The 16816-nt window shown below is 46.3% G+C and overlaps 2 protein-coding genes across 4 annotated transcripts in view; one reads left to right on the plus strand and one right to left on the minus strand.

Moving 5' to 3' along the window:
- Positions 1-927, plus strand: part of ZXDC (ZXD family zinc finger C) — a 24105-nt gene extending 23178 nt beyond the window's left edge. For both annotated transcript variants that reach the window (XM_069736263.1, XM_069736262.1), the window contains exon 10: positions 93-927. In XM_069736263.1, the coding sequence (XP_069592364.1) occupies positions 93-179 (87 nt within the window). In that variant the 3' untranslated portion in view covers positions 180-927. The remainder of the gene's footprint in view (positions 1-92) is intronic.
- Positions 808-12995, minus strand: CFAP100 (cilia and flagella associated protein 100). 2 transcript variants are annotated; one of them, XM_069736264.1, is made up of 16 exons: positions 12835-12995; positions 11977-12067; positions 11732-11821; positions 11548-11654; positions 10929-11112; positions 10641-10708; positions 10157-10320; positions 9975-10055; positions 9686-9891; positions 7210-7312; positions 7029-7095; positions 5786-5937; positions 5504-5639; positions 4884-5086; positions 4684-4777; positions 808-2114 (listed from the first exon to the last, which is right to left on the minus strand). In XM_069736264.1, exons 2-16 carry the CDS (start codon positions 12035-12037, stop codon positions 2004-2006), a joined length of 1827 nt encoding a protein of 608 aa, XP_069592365.1. In that variant the 5' UTR covers positions 12038-12067; positions 12835-12995; the 3' UTR covers positions 808-2003. The 2 variants fall into 2 exon arrangements, with proteins under 2 accessions (XP_069592365.1, XP_069592366.1); XM_069736265.1 differs by having other exon boundaries at positions 1706-2114; positions 7029-7089; positions 12835-12964.
- Positions 12996-16816: the final 3821 nt, after the last annotated feature.

The following is a 16816-nucleotide window of genomic DNA, read 5'->3' on the forward strand; positions in this document are numbered from 1 at the left end:
ATGCCAAATGTACGTCTCTGCTACAGTGTGCATGCAGCATTAATTATCTACAGGCATAATTTAAACAGTTCACTTTTTTTCTTTTTTTTTAGGAGCCTCACGTGTCAGCAGAAGATGATGCAGCTTCAGACAATTCCCAGTTTACAGGAAGCACAATAAACCTGCAGGACCTTGAATAATCTGACGATCAGGAAAACCACGTGTTATTCAGAGCCGCCAGCAGCGCGCATTTATTTTTTGTTCACTCCAGTCACATGGTATTTAGGAGATGACTCCCTGCACATCCGTTTATCTGATTGGATTTATCTCCAATGTGGCATTTCCCTTTGCACTAGGCTTTTATGCTCCTCTTGCCATAAATTACTTTATCTTGAAAGTGCCCAAATGCTGCTCTGCAAGTTTCTCCTCCTGCCGGACACAATAACCTGCTGTCTCCACCTGGAAGGAATGGGAATCGCCCAAAAAATCTTCAGGATGAAGTATTCTGCACTCTTTTGTCTGAATGTTTCCTGTTAGCAGAGGGCTGCCTTTTTATCTGAAAAGTATTTGATCTCTTCACCACAAATGTCATCTCTCCAGTGATCGTGTGCACCTACCTCCGGCGCAGAAACCCGTTCAGTCTTCACTTCCCCAATCATGCTCTGTCCTCCTGTAAAGACTGACTTTTATAATGTAAAAAAGGCTGTGGGTAAAACTGACCCAGTGCCAGGAGTTTGTAAAATATATTATCAGGTATTTATTTGTTCTACTGCAGGAACATTTTCACTTGCGGTTTTATTTTTTTCTGTACAAAGTTGTACAAATTTAATATTTATATAATCCCTTTTATTCAGAGATTTCCTTTATTTCCCTCCTGCAATTTTTTCTTTTTTTAATAGGTGCATTTTGGTGAATTCAAGTATTAAAAAAAAAAAGAGAGAATTCTGACCTAAGTGATTTGTTTCGATATCAGTATGTTGGTGCAGGCTGTATTTGTGATGTCAGGACAGGAAGTGATCACGTCCGTTCTTTGGCGATTATTGTTGAGGCCGGTGAGTAGCTGCAGCAGTCAGGTGTTGTTAATGGTCACTTCCGATGAAGACTGATTCTAACCAATGACAGCCATGCCACAAGAATTGGTTGTTATCGCTGACGTTCCCGCCACAGCCCATCGGCGTTTCACTTGCTAGACCGTGGGATTAGGAGCAGATGTAATTGATTTATTATTTTACCATCTCTGCTGCCCATCAGTTTCACTCACTAGACCGTGGGATTAGGAGCAGATGTGTACCGTAATTGATTTATTATTTTACTAACTCTGCTGCTGCCTTCACTGATCAGGTCTTGTTCCCGTATGGCAGGGGTCCCCAACTCCAGTCCTCAAAGCCCACCAACAGGTCATGTTTTCAGGATTTCCTCTGCATTGCACAGGTGATGCAATTATTACCTGGGCAAGACTAAGGAAATCCTGAAAACATGACATGTTGGTGGGCCTTGAGGACTGGAGTTGGGGACCCCTGCCGTATGGCACAGAGCTGGGCTCTCATCTTACGTCTCAGACTTTGAATGTCATGCCATGTGTAACTCCTGCTCGACCTACAGGCGGATATGGGATCAGGGGCATGGGTTTGGTGGTCCCCCAGAAATTAAACACTAGCTACCTTGTAGATAGATGATAAATTTTGACTTTTGGATGACCCATTTAAGGCGACAACACAAGTTGATAAATTGTGGGATGAATGTGTATTTCTGTCATGTTAACCCAAACTCATGCATGTTTAGCTGAATCTTCAAGCTTCCATGTTTATTTCAATGGAGAAACATTAAAAGGGGCCTGTAGTCGGTTAAGATTAGGCATAAATTTCTATTTTCTGGAGCTAGCTGAATTTTGTGAAAGCTGTATTAGGACATTATTATTATTTTTGTTTGTCATAGCCATGTGTAAGTGTCCATGATGTCTCAATAGAAAAACTTCTGTTCTGTAAACCCACAGTCCTGGAAAAGAAATGCTGAGGGTCCTGATTCTAGGTGAAAAAAAGCAATGCCTCCTCCTTCTCTTTGTCAGCGTCTTGGTCTTTCTCAATTTTGGGTTTCATTGCTGGTGGATCAGATCGTGTCATCAGTTTCCTGCCAGTCTGTTGAGGGAAAAAAAAATGTTTCTTCATTGAATAGATGCATTTTGTAATACTGCATAGGACACTAGTTTTGTGTCTGCACTTTGCCTGTGGGTGTGTTTATATAAGAAAGACCATTAACCCTGGGAAAGGAGGTCTAGTTGCACAGTTTAAAAAAAAAAATTGAATTTTTAATGAAGCTTGTATATTAAGAATTAGACCAACAATTCAAGTAAGAAAACAATAAGTAGCGTGTTACAATAGACAAAATATCTACGCATAAATTAGATGGGCATTTGTCACGGAGGCAATATAATAACCGAGTCTCATATGGATCTACTGTTATCCCGAAGGCAGTATAATGACAACAGGGACTTATGAGACTAAGTTACCCAGGACATACTAATATTTTAGTAGTAATGAAGAATATGTCCTGGGTAACTTAGGTCTCATACGGCCCTATTGTCATTATTCTGCCTTCGCGCTGCATGCTAATCCAATTTATGCCTAGATATTTTGTCTATTGTAAGACATTACTTATTGATTTCTTGCTTGAATTGTTGGTCTAATTTTTAGTATATACGCTTCATTAACATTCACAATATTTAATATATACTCTTCATTAACCCCTTCATGACCAGGGGATTTTTCGTTTTTCCGTGTTCGTTTTTCGCTCCCCTCCTTCCCAGAGCCATAACTTTTTTATTTTTCCGTCAATTTGGCCATGTGAGGGCTTATTTTTTGCGGGACGAGTTGTACTTTTGAACGACATCATTGGTTTTAGCATGTCGTGTACTAGAAAACGGGAAAAAAATTCCAAGTGCGGTGAAATTGCAAAAAAAGTGCAATCCCACATTGGTTTTTTGTTTGGCTTTTTTGCTAGGTTCACTAAATGCTAAAAATGATTTGCCATTATGATTCTCCAGGTCATTACGAGTTCATAGACACCAAACATGACTAGGTTATTTTTTATCTAAGTGGTGAAAAAAAATTCCAAACTTTGCTAAAAAAAAAAAAAAAAAAATTGCGCCATTTTCCGATACTCGTAGCGTCTCCATTTTTCGTGATCTGGGGTCGGTTGAGGGCTTATTTTTTGCGTGCCGAGATGACGTTTTTAATGATAGCATTTCGGTGCAGATACGTTCTTTTGATCGCCCGTTATTGCATTTTAATGCAATGTCGCGGCGACCAAAAAAACGTAATTCTGGCGTTTCGAGTTTTTTTCCCGCTACGCTGTTTAGCGATCAGGTTAATACTTTTTTTTATTTGATAGATCGGGCAATTCTGAGCGCGGCGATACCAAATATGCGTAGATTTGATATTTTTTTTATTGATTTATTTTGATTGGGGCGAAAGGGGGGTGATTTAAACTTTTATGTTTTTTTTATTTTTTTCACATTTTTTTAAACTTTTTTTTTTAACTTTTGCCATGCTTCAATAGCCTCCATGAGAGGCTAGAAGCAGGCACAAGCCGATCGGCTCTGCTACATAGCAGCGATCTGCTGATCGCTGCTATGTAGCAGAATTGCACGTGTGCTGTGAGCGCCGACCACAGGGTGGCGCTCACAGCGACGGGCAATCAGTAACCATAGAGGTCTCAAGGACCTCTATGGCTACAATGGAGACGCATCGCCGACCCCCGGACATGTGACGGGGGTCGGCGATGACGTCATTTCCGGCCGCCCGGCCGGAAGCGGTAGTTAAATGCCGCTGTCTGCGTTTGACAGCGGCATTTAACTAGTTAATAGGTGCGGGCAGATCGCGATTCTGCCCGCGCCTATTACGGGCACATGTCAGCTGTTCAAAACAGCTGACATGTCCCGGCTTTGGTGCGGGCTCACCGCGGAGCCCTGCATCAAAGCAGGGGAGCCGGCATCGGACGGTATAGTACGTCCGATGCCGGTAAGGGGTTAAACATTCACAATTTTTTTTAAAGGGAACCTGTCACCTGAATTTGGTGGGTCCTTTTTTGGGTCATATGGGCGGTGTTTTCGGGTCTTTTATTAACCCCTTTTTTCCCGCTGGCCGCGAAATTGACTTGCCGTTGATTCGCTTTCCTCCCTAGTTAACGCGTGCGCAAAGCAATCTTGCCTTGCGCACGCGCAGTATGCTTTGCCCAACTGCGGGCAAAGCCGAAAACCATTCGTGCGCATGTGCCAGCGCACTATGTCCCGAAACAAAGCAAAATACTTCCAGGACATAGTGCGCCGGCGCATGTGCACTAATGGTTTTCGGCTTTGCCCGCAGTAGGGCAAAGCAAACTGCGCGTACGCAAGGCAAGATTGCTTTGTGCACACGTTAACTAGGGAGGAAAGCGAATCAACGGCAAGTCAATTTTGCTATTAGCGTGCGGCCAGCGGGAAAAAAAAAGGGTTTTTTAAAAGACCCGAAAACACCGCCCATATGACCCAAAAAAGAACCCGCCAAATTCAGCTGACAGGTTCCCTTTAAACTGTGTAACTAGACCTCCTTTCCAGGGTTAATGGTCTGTGGTTGTGTTTATATCTGACATTTTGGTGGTGTTTTGCTTTGAAACCTTGGACAGATTGTGTTAATGAACTTTGTCCTTGCAGTACATATGTTCCCTTACGGTTTTCTTGGGGTCGGCTTGTGCTCTTTCTAAGGCGCGGCGCAGTCTTTCCTCCTGGTGCAGCTTCTGCTGTTTAATTTTCTCATCTCTCAACCTGTGAATAAGGAATATGGAATCTAATCTTCTAGCACACATGCTTCCTTATGTGCAAACGAACATAATGAAAGAGCACAGTAACCCAAGCACCGAGACTTCCGCACCTCAGCCGCCGCTCCTTCTCCTTTGCCTTTTCAGCGATCTCCAGCCTTTCTTGTGGGATGGCTTCTATGTTGTCTAAGAGCTCCTCCACCTGCTGCTCCATCATGGTTAACATCTGCAAGGCGTTGAGATTTGCTCGGTTTTCCTTTATGCAGGCCTGGTACACCTCCCCCACTTTCTTGGTGAGAGATGTTAACATAATCTCCTGCAAAGTGAAAATAGCGATACTATCACTGTCGCCACAATGTCCCAGGAAAACATTTTGTAAGAAACATTAATAGAAAATGGGATTGTGAAGAAGGAACACGCTTAATCCCTTCACCCCGAAGCCCGTTTTCACCTTCCTGACCAGGCCAATTTTTTAAATTCTGACCAATGTCATTTTGAGGTCATAGATACATTACATTACTGACTGAGTTACATCCTGTATTATACCCCAGAGCTGCACTCACTATTCTGCTGGTGCAGTCACTGTCTACGTTCAGTGTTTGCCACAGAATCCGAGCACGGATCAGCGTCTCTGTCTGACATTGATCCGTGCTCGGATTCTGTGACAAGCATACAAAGGATCTTCAGGGGTGAGATGAATTTCTCTTGTATTTTTCTCTACGATCAGTGTTACCTGTTCTTCAAAACTGTACTGTCCAAAGGCAAATACCCGACACTTCATTTCCAGATCTATCGCCCGCTCCTCCTCCCGCACAATCGCTGCCTGCAAATTAGTGATCTGAGCCTTCAGCTGTTCGGTCTCATGCTCCCTACAACAAAAAAAATTGAAGGAAATAATGTTTAGTTCTAATTGATCCTGCAGCGACCCCCTTCTGCCTTTAACTACACATTGGTTTGGCTAGAGGGCAGCGGGCTTGAGCCAAATACACAACACAGGAGTCATTTCTGTTCTTACATTTTCTTCTCTGTCATGGTGATGGTGTGCTTGATCTCCTCCAATGCCTCCTCTGTTTCCTGCGAGTTCTGGATCAGCGATAGGTTCCGTTCCTCCATTTCTGAGAAGATGTCTAGAAGTTGTTGTGGATCAGTAAAGTACAACTCTGGCTCCTGGAGAAAGATCCGTCATCAGCATCCTTCTTCCTCATCACCAAATACAGCCATGGTGGGGTGAGTGATTAACCCCCTGGACACCAAACTATGAGCCCAACACTAGAGGGGCTGGTAATAACCCCTCTTACTACCCTCGCCAGTAGTTATTAAAGTTGGTGATTAGTGATGAGCGCAAGTGCTCGTTACTTGAGTTTGCCGAGGGAGCTCGGGTACGCACTGAGTATTGCGGGTCCTCGAGTGACATGTTCAAGTCCCAGAGGCCACATGTTTTGCAGCTGTTAAGACAGCCACAAAACATGCAGGGATCGCCTAGCAGCTGCGAAACACGCAGGCATGGGGAGTCGAACATGTCACTCGAGCACCAGCGATACTTGGTGCACACCCGAGCACCCGCGGCAAACTCAAGGACTTGCGCTCATCACTAGTGATCAGTTTTCAGTTGATTGTTGAGTGACCAACACTCGACATCCCCAGCAATCTGTCTCCTACAAATAGATCATCAATTGTGAAGTCATGGACAACACCTTTAACGCCCATAATACAGAGTTAGGAAACTATATATTGCTGATCATCTGTTACCAGTGGTCAGTTTTTTATCTTATTCCCGTGGCTTTCCTGAGTGCTCCCCCCTCGTTTTTATTTGTTACTCACAGCCATACGGTTCCAGATGTATGGGCCTTATTTATTATAATTTGAATGTGCTGTTCAAGGGAACGTGGCCCACAAGATCCTTGGGGGGCACGGGCAACAAGATCCTTGGGGGCATGGGCCACAGGATCCTCGGGGGCGTGTCTTTAGGCTATTCTGCATTATTACCTTGTGTGCCACGCCCTCTTCGTATAAACCATAACAATTCGCACTAAAGAAGTTCCCTATCTCTGGAACTATATGGCGGATTGCAAAAAAATTGAATATTTGGAAGCAAAAATAAGAGCACAAATGAGCCAATTTTGACCTGGTCATAGGTCCTCTTTAAGCTTGGTGGTTTTAAAAGTTCATAGAGACCCTAAAAAGTTTTCGGTGATTATCTCCCTAAAGTAAAACTTAGACAATTCTACTACATGGTTTTTGTACAAGATTTTTCTTACCTCTTCACTATCGGAGGACACCAACATTTCAGAACTGTTGTCGTCTTCCTGGACTGTTACACTGCTCCTGGAACAACCCAAAGGGGATAAAATGTCAAATGCCAGCAGGGATTACCACCCTCCCCACTATGAAGGTATTGGGGCTTCCTCCAGTGGGTGAAGCATAGAGGATACTACTCACACTTTTTTAGAGGCCATGGTTTTCAGGCTGGATCTAGACGGGTGCCGGGTGTCCCGAGTGGAGTCACGGCTCACCAGCGGTCCAGACGATCGAGACTCTGATTCTGGATAAGAGGAGGAACATTACTATGCTGACCCAGTATAGAAAGTCGGCCATAAAGACGCTGCATCACATCTGCACACATTCATCGCCGCAGCCACTGACTGGCAACTGTAGATAAATGGGGATCCTGGGATTTGGCTCCTCTATTCTACACAGCCCGGATGGGCAATCTAGCAGCAGACTTGGCTTTTGGCATCATGTGACCTGATGATACCCCATTATACACTTCTCATATTATCACCTCCCACCCCACTACTACAAAACACGTCTCCATCTGCAACTGAATCGACCGTGAACAGAGATTCTCGTGTTTCCATTCTCTAGCAGCTCAAATAAATCTGATCTTTCCATTTCCGTGTGTGGTATCCCCATAACTCCCGGGAAGCAAGCCCACTCTCGTCTACAACCCTCTCCCCCTGCTGCATCGCCCTACGTGTCTTTTCCACAGTGCTGAACCAACCTACATCTCATCTGTCCACCACCCTACCCGTCCTCTCCTCAGTGCTGCACCGCCCTACATCTCCTCATCTGTCTACCACCCTACCCATCCTCTCGTCAGTGCTGCACCACCCTACATCTCATCGCTATCTACCAACCTACCCATCCTCTCCACAATTCTGCACTACCCTACATCTCATCTGTCTACCACCCTACCCATCCTCTCCTCAGTGCTGCACCGCCCTACATCTCATCTGTCTACCACCCTACCCATCCTCTCGTCAGTGCTGCACCACCCTACATCTCATCGCTATCTACCAACTTATCTGTCCTCTCCACAATTCTGCACTACCCTGCATCTCTTCATCTCTCTACCACCCTACCCATCCTCTCCAGTGCTGCACTACCCTACAGCTCAGTCTACCACCCTACCTGTCCTTTCCACAGTGATAGACCACTCCACATCTCGTGCATCATCTCTTTCCACCACCGTACTCATCATCTCCACATTGTCACACCGCCCTACATCTCTACCTAATCTCTGTCTACCACCCTATCTGTTCTCTCCACAGTGCTGCACCGCCTTACATCTCATCTCTGCATACCACCCTTCCCATCCTCTCCACAGTGCTGTACCGCCCTACATCTCCAAATCATTGTATACCACCCTACCCGTCCTCTCCACAGTGCTGCATCACCCTACCCATCCTCTCCACAGTACTGCACCACCCTACATCTCCACATCTTTGTATACCACCCTACCCATCTTCTCCACAGTGCTACGCCACCCTACATCTCATCGCTGTACACCACCCTACCCATCCTCTCCACACTGCTGCACTGCCCTACAGCTCAGTCTACCACCCTACCTTTCCAGTGATAGACCACCCCACATCTCGTACATCATCTCTTTCCACCACTGTACTCATCCTCTCTACATTACCACACCGCCTCACATCTCCACCTAATCTGTCTACCACCCTACCCAGCCTCTCCACAGTGCTGCACCACCCTACATCTCATCACTATACGCCACCCTCTCCGTCCTCTCCACAGTGCTGCACCGCCCTACATCTCATCTCTGTCTACCACCCTACCCATCCTCTCCACAGTGCTGCACCGCCCTACATCTCATCTCTGCATACCACCCTACCCATCCTCTCCACAGTGCTGCACCGCCCTACATCTCATCTCTATCTACCACCTACCTGTCCTCAATGCTGCACCGCCCTACATCTCATCGGTCTACCACCCTACCCGTACTCTCCACAGTGCTGCATTGCCCCACATCCCCTCCTCATCGCTGTCTACCACCCTATTCGTCCTATCCACAGTGCTGCACCACCCTACATCTCATCGCTATAATAATAATATTTATTTATATAATCTTTATTTTTATATAGCGCTAACATTATATAGCGCCAACATATTCCGCAGCGCTTTACAGTTTAACAGCTACAGTGCTGCACTGCCCTACAGCTCAGTCTACCACCCTACCTGTCCTTTCTACAGTGATAGACCACCCCACATCTCGTACATCATCTCTTTCCACCACCGTACTCATCCTCTCCACATTGCCACACCGCCCTACATCTCCACCTAATCTGTCTGCCACCCTACCCAGCCTCTCCACAGTGCTGCACCGCCCTACATCTCCACGTTTGTATACCACCCTATCCATCCTCTATACAGTACTGCACCGCCCGACGTCTCCTTCTCATCTCTGTCTACCACCATACTTGTGCTGTTGGGTCTGGCAACAATCTAAGACTTGACATCCTCCATTATCCGAACCTCCCACTCATGTCTCCAGACTTCTCTTATGCTGGATCAGTTCTCTGGATTGCACTAACTTGAATAATCAGAATAATTCCTCATGTGCAGATTTAGGCTTCTATCACAGTCACTCATCTAGCTCCTCTCTACCTGCACTTACTTTTCCCTGTGACGGGGGATGTAGACACCTTGTGAACCACGGAGCCTCTTTTCTCCGTCTCGCGGCTGAGGGGAGGCATATGTAATTTTCTCTCCTGCTCCTTCTTCTTCAGGACTTGCTCCTGCCATTCCTTTGGAGACAATCTGAAGAGAAACTCCTTGTACATGAGATATTCCCGCAGGATCTCCTCTGACTTTGCGATGTCACTAGGGAGGAAACAATATAGAAATTCAGTAGAGGCTGTATCGTCTATATGACGGGGGTCTCCACCCGTACGGTCCATGGATACCTTTTAATGTTCATCATTTGCGCCGTCTGACTCTTGATCTCGGCTGTTTTCTCCAGTTTCAGCTTTGTTTCCTTATCAGCCCTAGATGTAAATATGGAAATCTGAGAGACGGACCCACTAATACCCTGGTCTGCAATCTGACTCCCTGTTGGATAACTACAGCCGCCTCCGCTCGTCCTTACTGTTTCATGGCCTCCACAGAATTCCTGTCATTTTCTTTCAGGAACTCGTCGAATCTGATGGCGTCCTGCTCCAGGAACTGCTCGGCTTTCTCCAGCTTCTGCTCCTCGGCAGCGGCCATGGTCTCCAGCTTTTGGATCTCATCTCTTTTCACTTGGAGGCCGTACTGAGAGGAAACGAATCAGTGCAGGAATTAATACGGATTAGGCCTCGCCCCATTTGATGGATCTCGCCCCTTTATTCTTCAGCACCTGGTACTTGTGAGACCGAGCAGCGGGTGAAAGTCCTGACCGGCCCTATGAATGTGTGTATGGACGCTGCCTCTGGCGCCTCCCATAGGAAACGTTCAGTGAGCGCTGCTTACAAGGAGGCCTCTGTGCCGCCTGCTCTTCTGGGAAGTCTCTCCCTTTTCCAGGACTCTCCCTGATCGACTGTCCTATGTAATGTGCACACAGCCCCCACAATCAGTGACGCATCGCCTCTTACCTCCAGGCGGAACATTTCCCTTTTCTTGTCTATGTAGTCGTTCAGACTCTCCCGCTGGATGTTTCTGTCTGGAGGAGAATATCGTATATTATATGGCTGCGATTATACGGTGCGGACCGTCCTCGCGGCTACTGGAGAATCCAGTGTGGACACTGGTATCATCACATGAGCCACGTAAGCCGAAATGGTGGCGCCTCCAGAAGATGGAGCGTCCAATCACTGTGACAAGACCACTCCGCCTAGTATGGAGGGGCTCCGGTTACACTCCCGCTGTGCACCCCCGATCACCTCTTGTCACTGCAAGTTTCCAGGAAGGGTTTTCATGCCGGGCCAGAGCCCTGTCCCCTGCGACTCCCATCTCTTCCATCTCCTCATCCTCGATCTCTTTCCTCAGCCGCCCCATCTCCGCGGTCATCCGGGTGTTGTGCGTTGTCTTCTGGTGAATCTTCAATTGTTTGTTCCGTTCCTTCTCCTGAAAAGAAATGAAGACAGAGCTGTGGAATAAATATGGCGGCAGATTGGGGGGACAACTGGAGGAACAGACAATGGGGGAACAGACGCTGGAGAACCGAGGGGGAACCGATAATGAGGGATCAGGGGGAACATATACTGGAGAACTGAGGGGGAACTGATAATGAGGGATCGGGGGGAACACGCTGGAGGGGAGGGGAATAGATGGTGGTGAAATCAGTGGGACCAGCGGTGAATATGTAACCCATCATGGAGGAGTCCTGCAGGAACCAGGCAGCTCAGTGCCCCCACATGGTCCTCGGGGCAGGGAACATTGTGTGGTTACGTGCCCCTTATTCAGGCACATCTGGGTGCGGTGACACCGTCCCCGTTCTCTTCCCGGTATGTGGTAGTTATGTGGTGGCACAAGTTTCGCCCGGTATCCTCATCTCCGCACCATTTGCTTTTTCTGTCTCTCTTGATCCCTGATCTGGAAGACGTCCACGTCGGCCGGGATCCGGAACGGGTTGGCTTCATTCTTTTTCTTCTTCTTTTCCCCTTGAGCTGCGGAGAAGACAATTGTGTCATGTGGATGGCAGAAATGCTTCACTACACGTCACCCCAACCGCAGCCCACGGTACCTGACACAATAGACTTTGCATCCGCCCAGGACTTGGCCGAGCTCAGTGTGGACCTCGGGACAGAGCGGTGGGATCCTGTGCGGACCCCTCCTGCGGACAAAGACAGGGGGATGAGGGGGTCCTCCTGCACCACTCAGGTACTACGACTCCCACCTTCCACCACACCCCTGACAGACAACCAAGGAGGAGGGGAATAACGCGAGCAATTAATGAGGAGCTTGGTGCCCCGAGACGTCACTACTCACTGGATCCTGTCGCTGTGGTCTCTCGCGACACAACGGAGCGTTCTAGAGACATGGACGACATCACGGAGGGCGACGGTGACGGATCCACTGGCTCCTCAGAGAGAGAGAAACATATATACTGTATACGCTGCGGGGTCCATGTGTCGCTATCAGAACCCTGTGCACAGCAGCGATTACGGAGGATGAATCACAAGAGTCGGGGTGCCAGGTCCCTGCTCCCACCATCTCCGGCTGCGCGGCCCCTCGCTGTCAGTCATTCTGGAGAAGGAATTGCACGAGGTCTCTGCGACTCCGGGCACAATGGGGGATCGGGGACCCCACCAAATGTATAAATGTCATATACTCTATGGCTGGACCCCCAGCGACGGCCGTGAGATGGACCCCATAAACCGGTCACCAGATCACCTAATGGTTAATGAAGCTTTCTGTAACCATTTACGACCTCTGTTTGCTGTCAGTGAATAGAAACGTCCTTAAAACTAGTGATGAGCGAATATACTCGGTACTCGAGATTTCCTGAGCACGCTCGGGTGGTCTCCGAGTATTTGTAAGTACTCGAGATTTCGTTTTTCTTGCCGCAGCTGAATGATTTACATCTGTTAGCCAGCATAAGTACATGTGGGGATTCCCTAGCAACCAGACAACCCCCACATGTACTTATGATGGCTATCAGATGTAAATCATTCAGCTGCGGCAAGAAAAACTAAATCTCTGAGTACTTACAAATACTCGGAGACCACCCGAGCGTGCTCAGGAAATCTCGAGTACCGAGTATATTCGCTCCTCACTAGTAAAAACCTCTAATAAGCTCTTAGTTCTCACAGCTCAAGGTTTGGTACAATTACACCCAGCTCCTACCTGCAGTCACGGTGACAACACTGCCGCCATTCACCAGTACGAACAGTGGGAGAAGTCAGCAGAAAGCAGCAAAATATCAGCTCAGCCACCGAGAAACAACCTCCGTCCCGAATATACCGCGTGTGTGTATGTATACCCAGGAGGGGGTCTCCATAGCAACAGACGATCTAAACAAGTCACCGAATTCTCTGCAGCTTTTCTACTGACCACCAGAGGGAGCCGTCCAGAGAATCACTGTACAATAAGCGATATTCACTGCGCCCTCTGCTGTCTAATCAGCATTACTACACTGATCCCCTGTACAGTAATCACTGCGCCCTCTGCTGGACAATCTGCAATACTACACTGCTCCCCTGCATAGTATTGACTGCGCCCTCTGCTGTCTAATCAGCATTACTACACTGCTCCCATGTACAGTAATCACTGCGCCCTCTGCTGGACAATCTGCAATACTACACTGCTCCCATGTACAGTAATCACTGCGCCCTCTGCTGGACAATCTGCAATACTACACTGCTCCCCTGCATAGTATTGACTGCGCCCTCTGCTGTCTAATTAGCATTACTACATTGCTCCCCTGTACAGTAATCACTGCGCCCTCTGCTGGACTATCTGCAATACTACACTGCACCCCTGCATAGTATTGACTGCGCCCTCTGCTGTCTAATCAGCATTACTACACTGATCCCCTGTACAGTAATCACCGCGCCCTCTGCTGGACAATCAGATCCCCTGTACAGTAATCACTGCGCCATCTGCTGGACAATCAGGATTACTACACTGCTCCATTGCAAAGTATTCACTGCGCCCTCTGCTGTCTAATCAGCATTACTACACTGCTTCCATGTACATTAATTACTGCGCCCTCTGCTGGACAATCAGGATTACTACACTGCTACCCTACACAAAATTCAACTGCTCCCTCTGCTGTACAATCAGAATTACTACACTGCTCCCTTGTACAGTATTAACCCCTTCATGACCCAGCCTATTTTGACCTTAAAGACCTTGCCGTTTTTTGCAATTCTGACCAGTGTCCCTTCATGAGGTAATAACTCAGGAACGCTTCAATGGATCCTAGCGGTTCTGAGATTGTTTTTTCGTGACATATTGGGCTTCATGTTAGTGGTAAATTTAGGTCAATAAATTCTGTGTTTATTTGTGATAAAAACGGAAATTTGGCGAAAATTTTGAAAATTTCGCAATTTTCACATTTTGAATTTTTATTCTGTTAAACCAGAGAGATATGTGACACAAAATAGTTAATAAATAACATTTCCCACATGTTTACTTTACATCAGCACAATTTTGGAAACAAAATTTTTTTTTGCTAGGAAGTTATAAGGGTTAAAATTTGACCAGCGATTTCTCATTTTTACAACGAAATTTACAAAACCATTTTTTTTAGGGACCACCTCACATTTGAAGTCAGTTTGAGGGGTCTATATGGCTGAAAATACCCAAAAGTGACACCATTCTAAAAACTGCACCCCTCAAGGTGCACAAAACCACATTCAAGAAGTTTATTAACCCTTCAGGTGCTTCACAGCAGCAGAAGCAACATGGAAGGAAAAAATGAACTTTTAACTTTTTAGTCACAAAAATGATTTTTCAGCAACAATTTTTTTATTTTCCCAATGGTAAAAGGAGAAACTGAACCACGTAAGTTGTTGTCCAATTTGTCCTGAGTACGCTGATACCTCATATGTGGGGGTAAACCACTGTTTGGGCGCACGGCAGGGCTTGGAAGGGAAGGAGCGCCATTTGACTTTTTGAATGAAAAATTGGCTGCACTCTTTAGCGGACACCATGTCACATTTGGAGAGCCCCCGTGTGCCTAAAAATTGGAGCTCCCCCACAAGTGACCCCATTTTGGAAACTAGACGCCCCAAGGAACTTATCTAGATGCATAGTGAGCCCTTTAAACCCCCAGGTGCTTCACAAATTGATCCGTAAAAATGAAAAAGTACTTTTTTTTCACAAAAAAATTCTTTTAGCCTCAATTTTTTCATTTTCACATGGACAACAGGATAAAATGGATCCTAAAATTTGTTTGGCAATTTCTCCTGAGTACACCGATACTTCACATGTGGGGGTAAACCACTGTTTGGGCACATGGTAAGGCTCGGAAGGGAAGGAGCGCCATTTGACTTTTTGAATGAAAAATTATCTCCATCGTTAGCGGACACCATGTCGCGTTTGGATAGCTCCTGTGTGCTTAAACATTGGAGCTCCCCCACAAGTGACCCCATTTTGGAAACTGGACCCCCCAAGGAACTTATCTAGATGCCTAGTGAGCACTTTAAACCCTCAGGTGCTTCACAAATTGATCCGTAAAAATGAAAAAGTACTTTTTTTTCACAAAAAATTTATTTTCGCCTCAATTTTTTCATTTTCACATGGGCAATAGGATAAAATGGATCCTAAAATTTGTTGAGCAATTTCTCCCGAGTACGCCGATACCTCATATGTGGGGGTAAACCACTGTTTAGGCACACGGCAGGGCTCGGAAGGGAAGGCGCGCCTTTTAACTTTTTGAATGGAAAATTAGCTCCAATTGTTAGCGGACACCATGTCGCATTTGGAGAGCCCCTGTGTGCCTATGCATTGGAGCTCCCCCACAAGTGACCCCATTTTGGAAACTAGACCCCCCAAGGAACTTATCTAGATGCATACTGAGCACTTTAAACCCCCAGGTGCTTCACAGAAGTTTATAATGCAGAGCCATGAAAATAAAAAATAATTTTTCTTTTCTCAAAAATGATTTTTTAGCCTGGAATTTCCTATTTTGCCAATGGTAATAGGAGAAATTGGACCACAAATGTTGTTGTCCAGTTTGTCCTGAGTATGCAGATATCCCATATGTGGGGGTAAACCACTGTTTGGGCGCACGGCAGGGCTCAGAAGGGAAGGCACGCCATTTGGCTTTTTAAATGGAAAATTATCTCCAATCATTAGCGGACACCATGTCGCGTTTGGAGAGCCCCTGTGTGCCTAAACATTGGAGATCCCCCACAAATTACCCCATTTTGGAAACTAGACCCCCAAAGGAACTAATCTAGATGTGTAGTGAGCACTTTGAACCCTCAAGTGCTTCACAGAAGTTTATAACGCAGAGCCATGAAAATAAAAGAAAAAAATTATTTTCTCAAAAATGAATTTTAGCCCGCAATTTTTTATTTTCCCAAGGGTAACAGGAGAAATTTGACCCCAAAAGTTGTTGTCCAGTTTCTCCTGAGTACGCTGATACCCCATATGTGGGGGTAAACCACTGTTTAGGCACATGCTGGGGCTCGGAAGTGAAGTAGTGACGTTTTGAAATGCAGACTTTGATGGAATGCTCTGTGGGCGTCACGTTGCGTTTGCAGAGCCCCTGATGTGGCTAAACAGTAGAAACCCCCCACAAGTGTCCCCATTTTGGAAACTAGACCCCGAATGTAACTTATCTAGATGTGAGGTGAGCACTTTGAACCCCCAAGTGCTTCACAGAAGTTCATAACACAGAGCAGTGAAAATAATAAATACGTTTTCTTTCCTCAAAAATAATTTTTTAGCCCAGAATTTTTTATTTTCCCAAGGGTTACAGGAGAAATTGGACCCCAAAAGTTGTTGTCCAGTTTCTCCTGAGTACGCTGATACCCCATGTGTGGGGGTAAACGACTGTTTGGGCACACGTGGGGGCTCAGAAGGGAAGTAGTGACTTTTGAAATGCAGACTTTGATGGAATGGTCTGCGGGCGTCACATTGCGTTTGCAGAGCCCCTGGTGTGCCTAAACAGTAGAAACCCCCCACAAGTGACCCCATTTTGGAAACTAGACCCCCAAAGGAACTTATCTAGATGTGTGGTGAGCACTTTCAACCCCCAAGTGCTTTACAGAAGTTTATAACGCAGAGCCGTGAAAATAATAAATACGTTTTCTTTCCTCAAAAATAATTATTTAGCCCAGAATTTTTTATTTTCCCAAGGGTTACAGGAGAAATT

This window comes from Ranitomeya imitator, chromosome 8, assembly GCF_032444005.1.
Source record: "Ranitomeya imitator isolate aRanImi1 chromosome 8, aRanImi1.pri, whole genome shotgun sequence".
NCBI classification, from domain to species: Eukaryota; Metazoa; Chordata; class Amphibia; order Anura; family Dendrobatidae; genus Ranitomeya; species Ranitomeya imitator.

What these genes read in the sequence shown, in the direction of transcription:
- CFAP100 (XM_069736264.1), bottom strand. Translation starts at nt 12,037, where the DNA reads ATGTCGTCCATGTCTCTAGAACGCTCCGTTGTGTCGCGAGAGACCACA. An exon ending in AGAGACAGAAAAAGCAAATG is followed by an intron (nt 11,113 to 11,547) that starts GTGCGGAGATGA and finishes ATTTCTTTTCAG; the next exon opens with GAGAAGGAACGGAACAAACA. An exon ending in AAGCCGACCCCAAGAAAACC is followed by an intron (nt 2,115 to 4,683) that starts GTAAGGGAACAT and finishes TTCCCTCAACAG; the next exon opens with ACTGGCAGGAAACTGATGAC.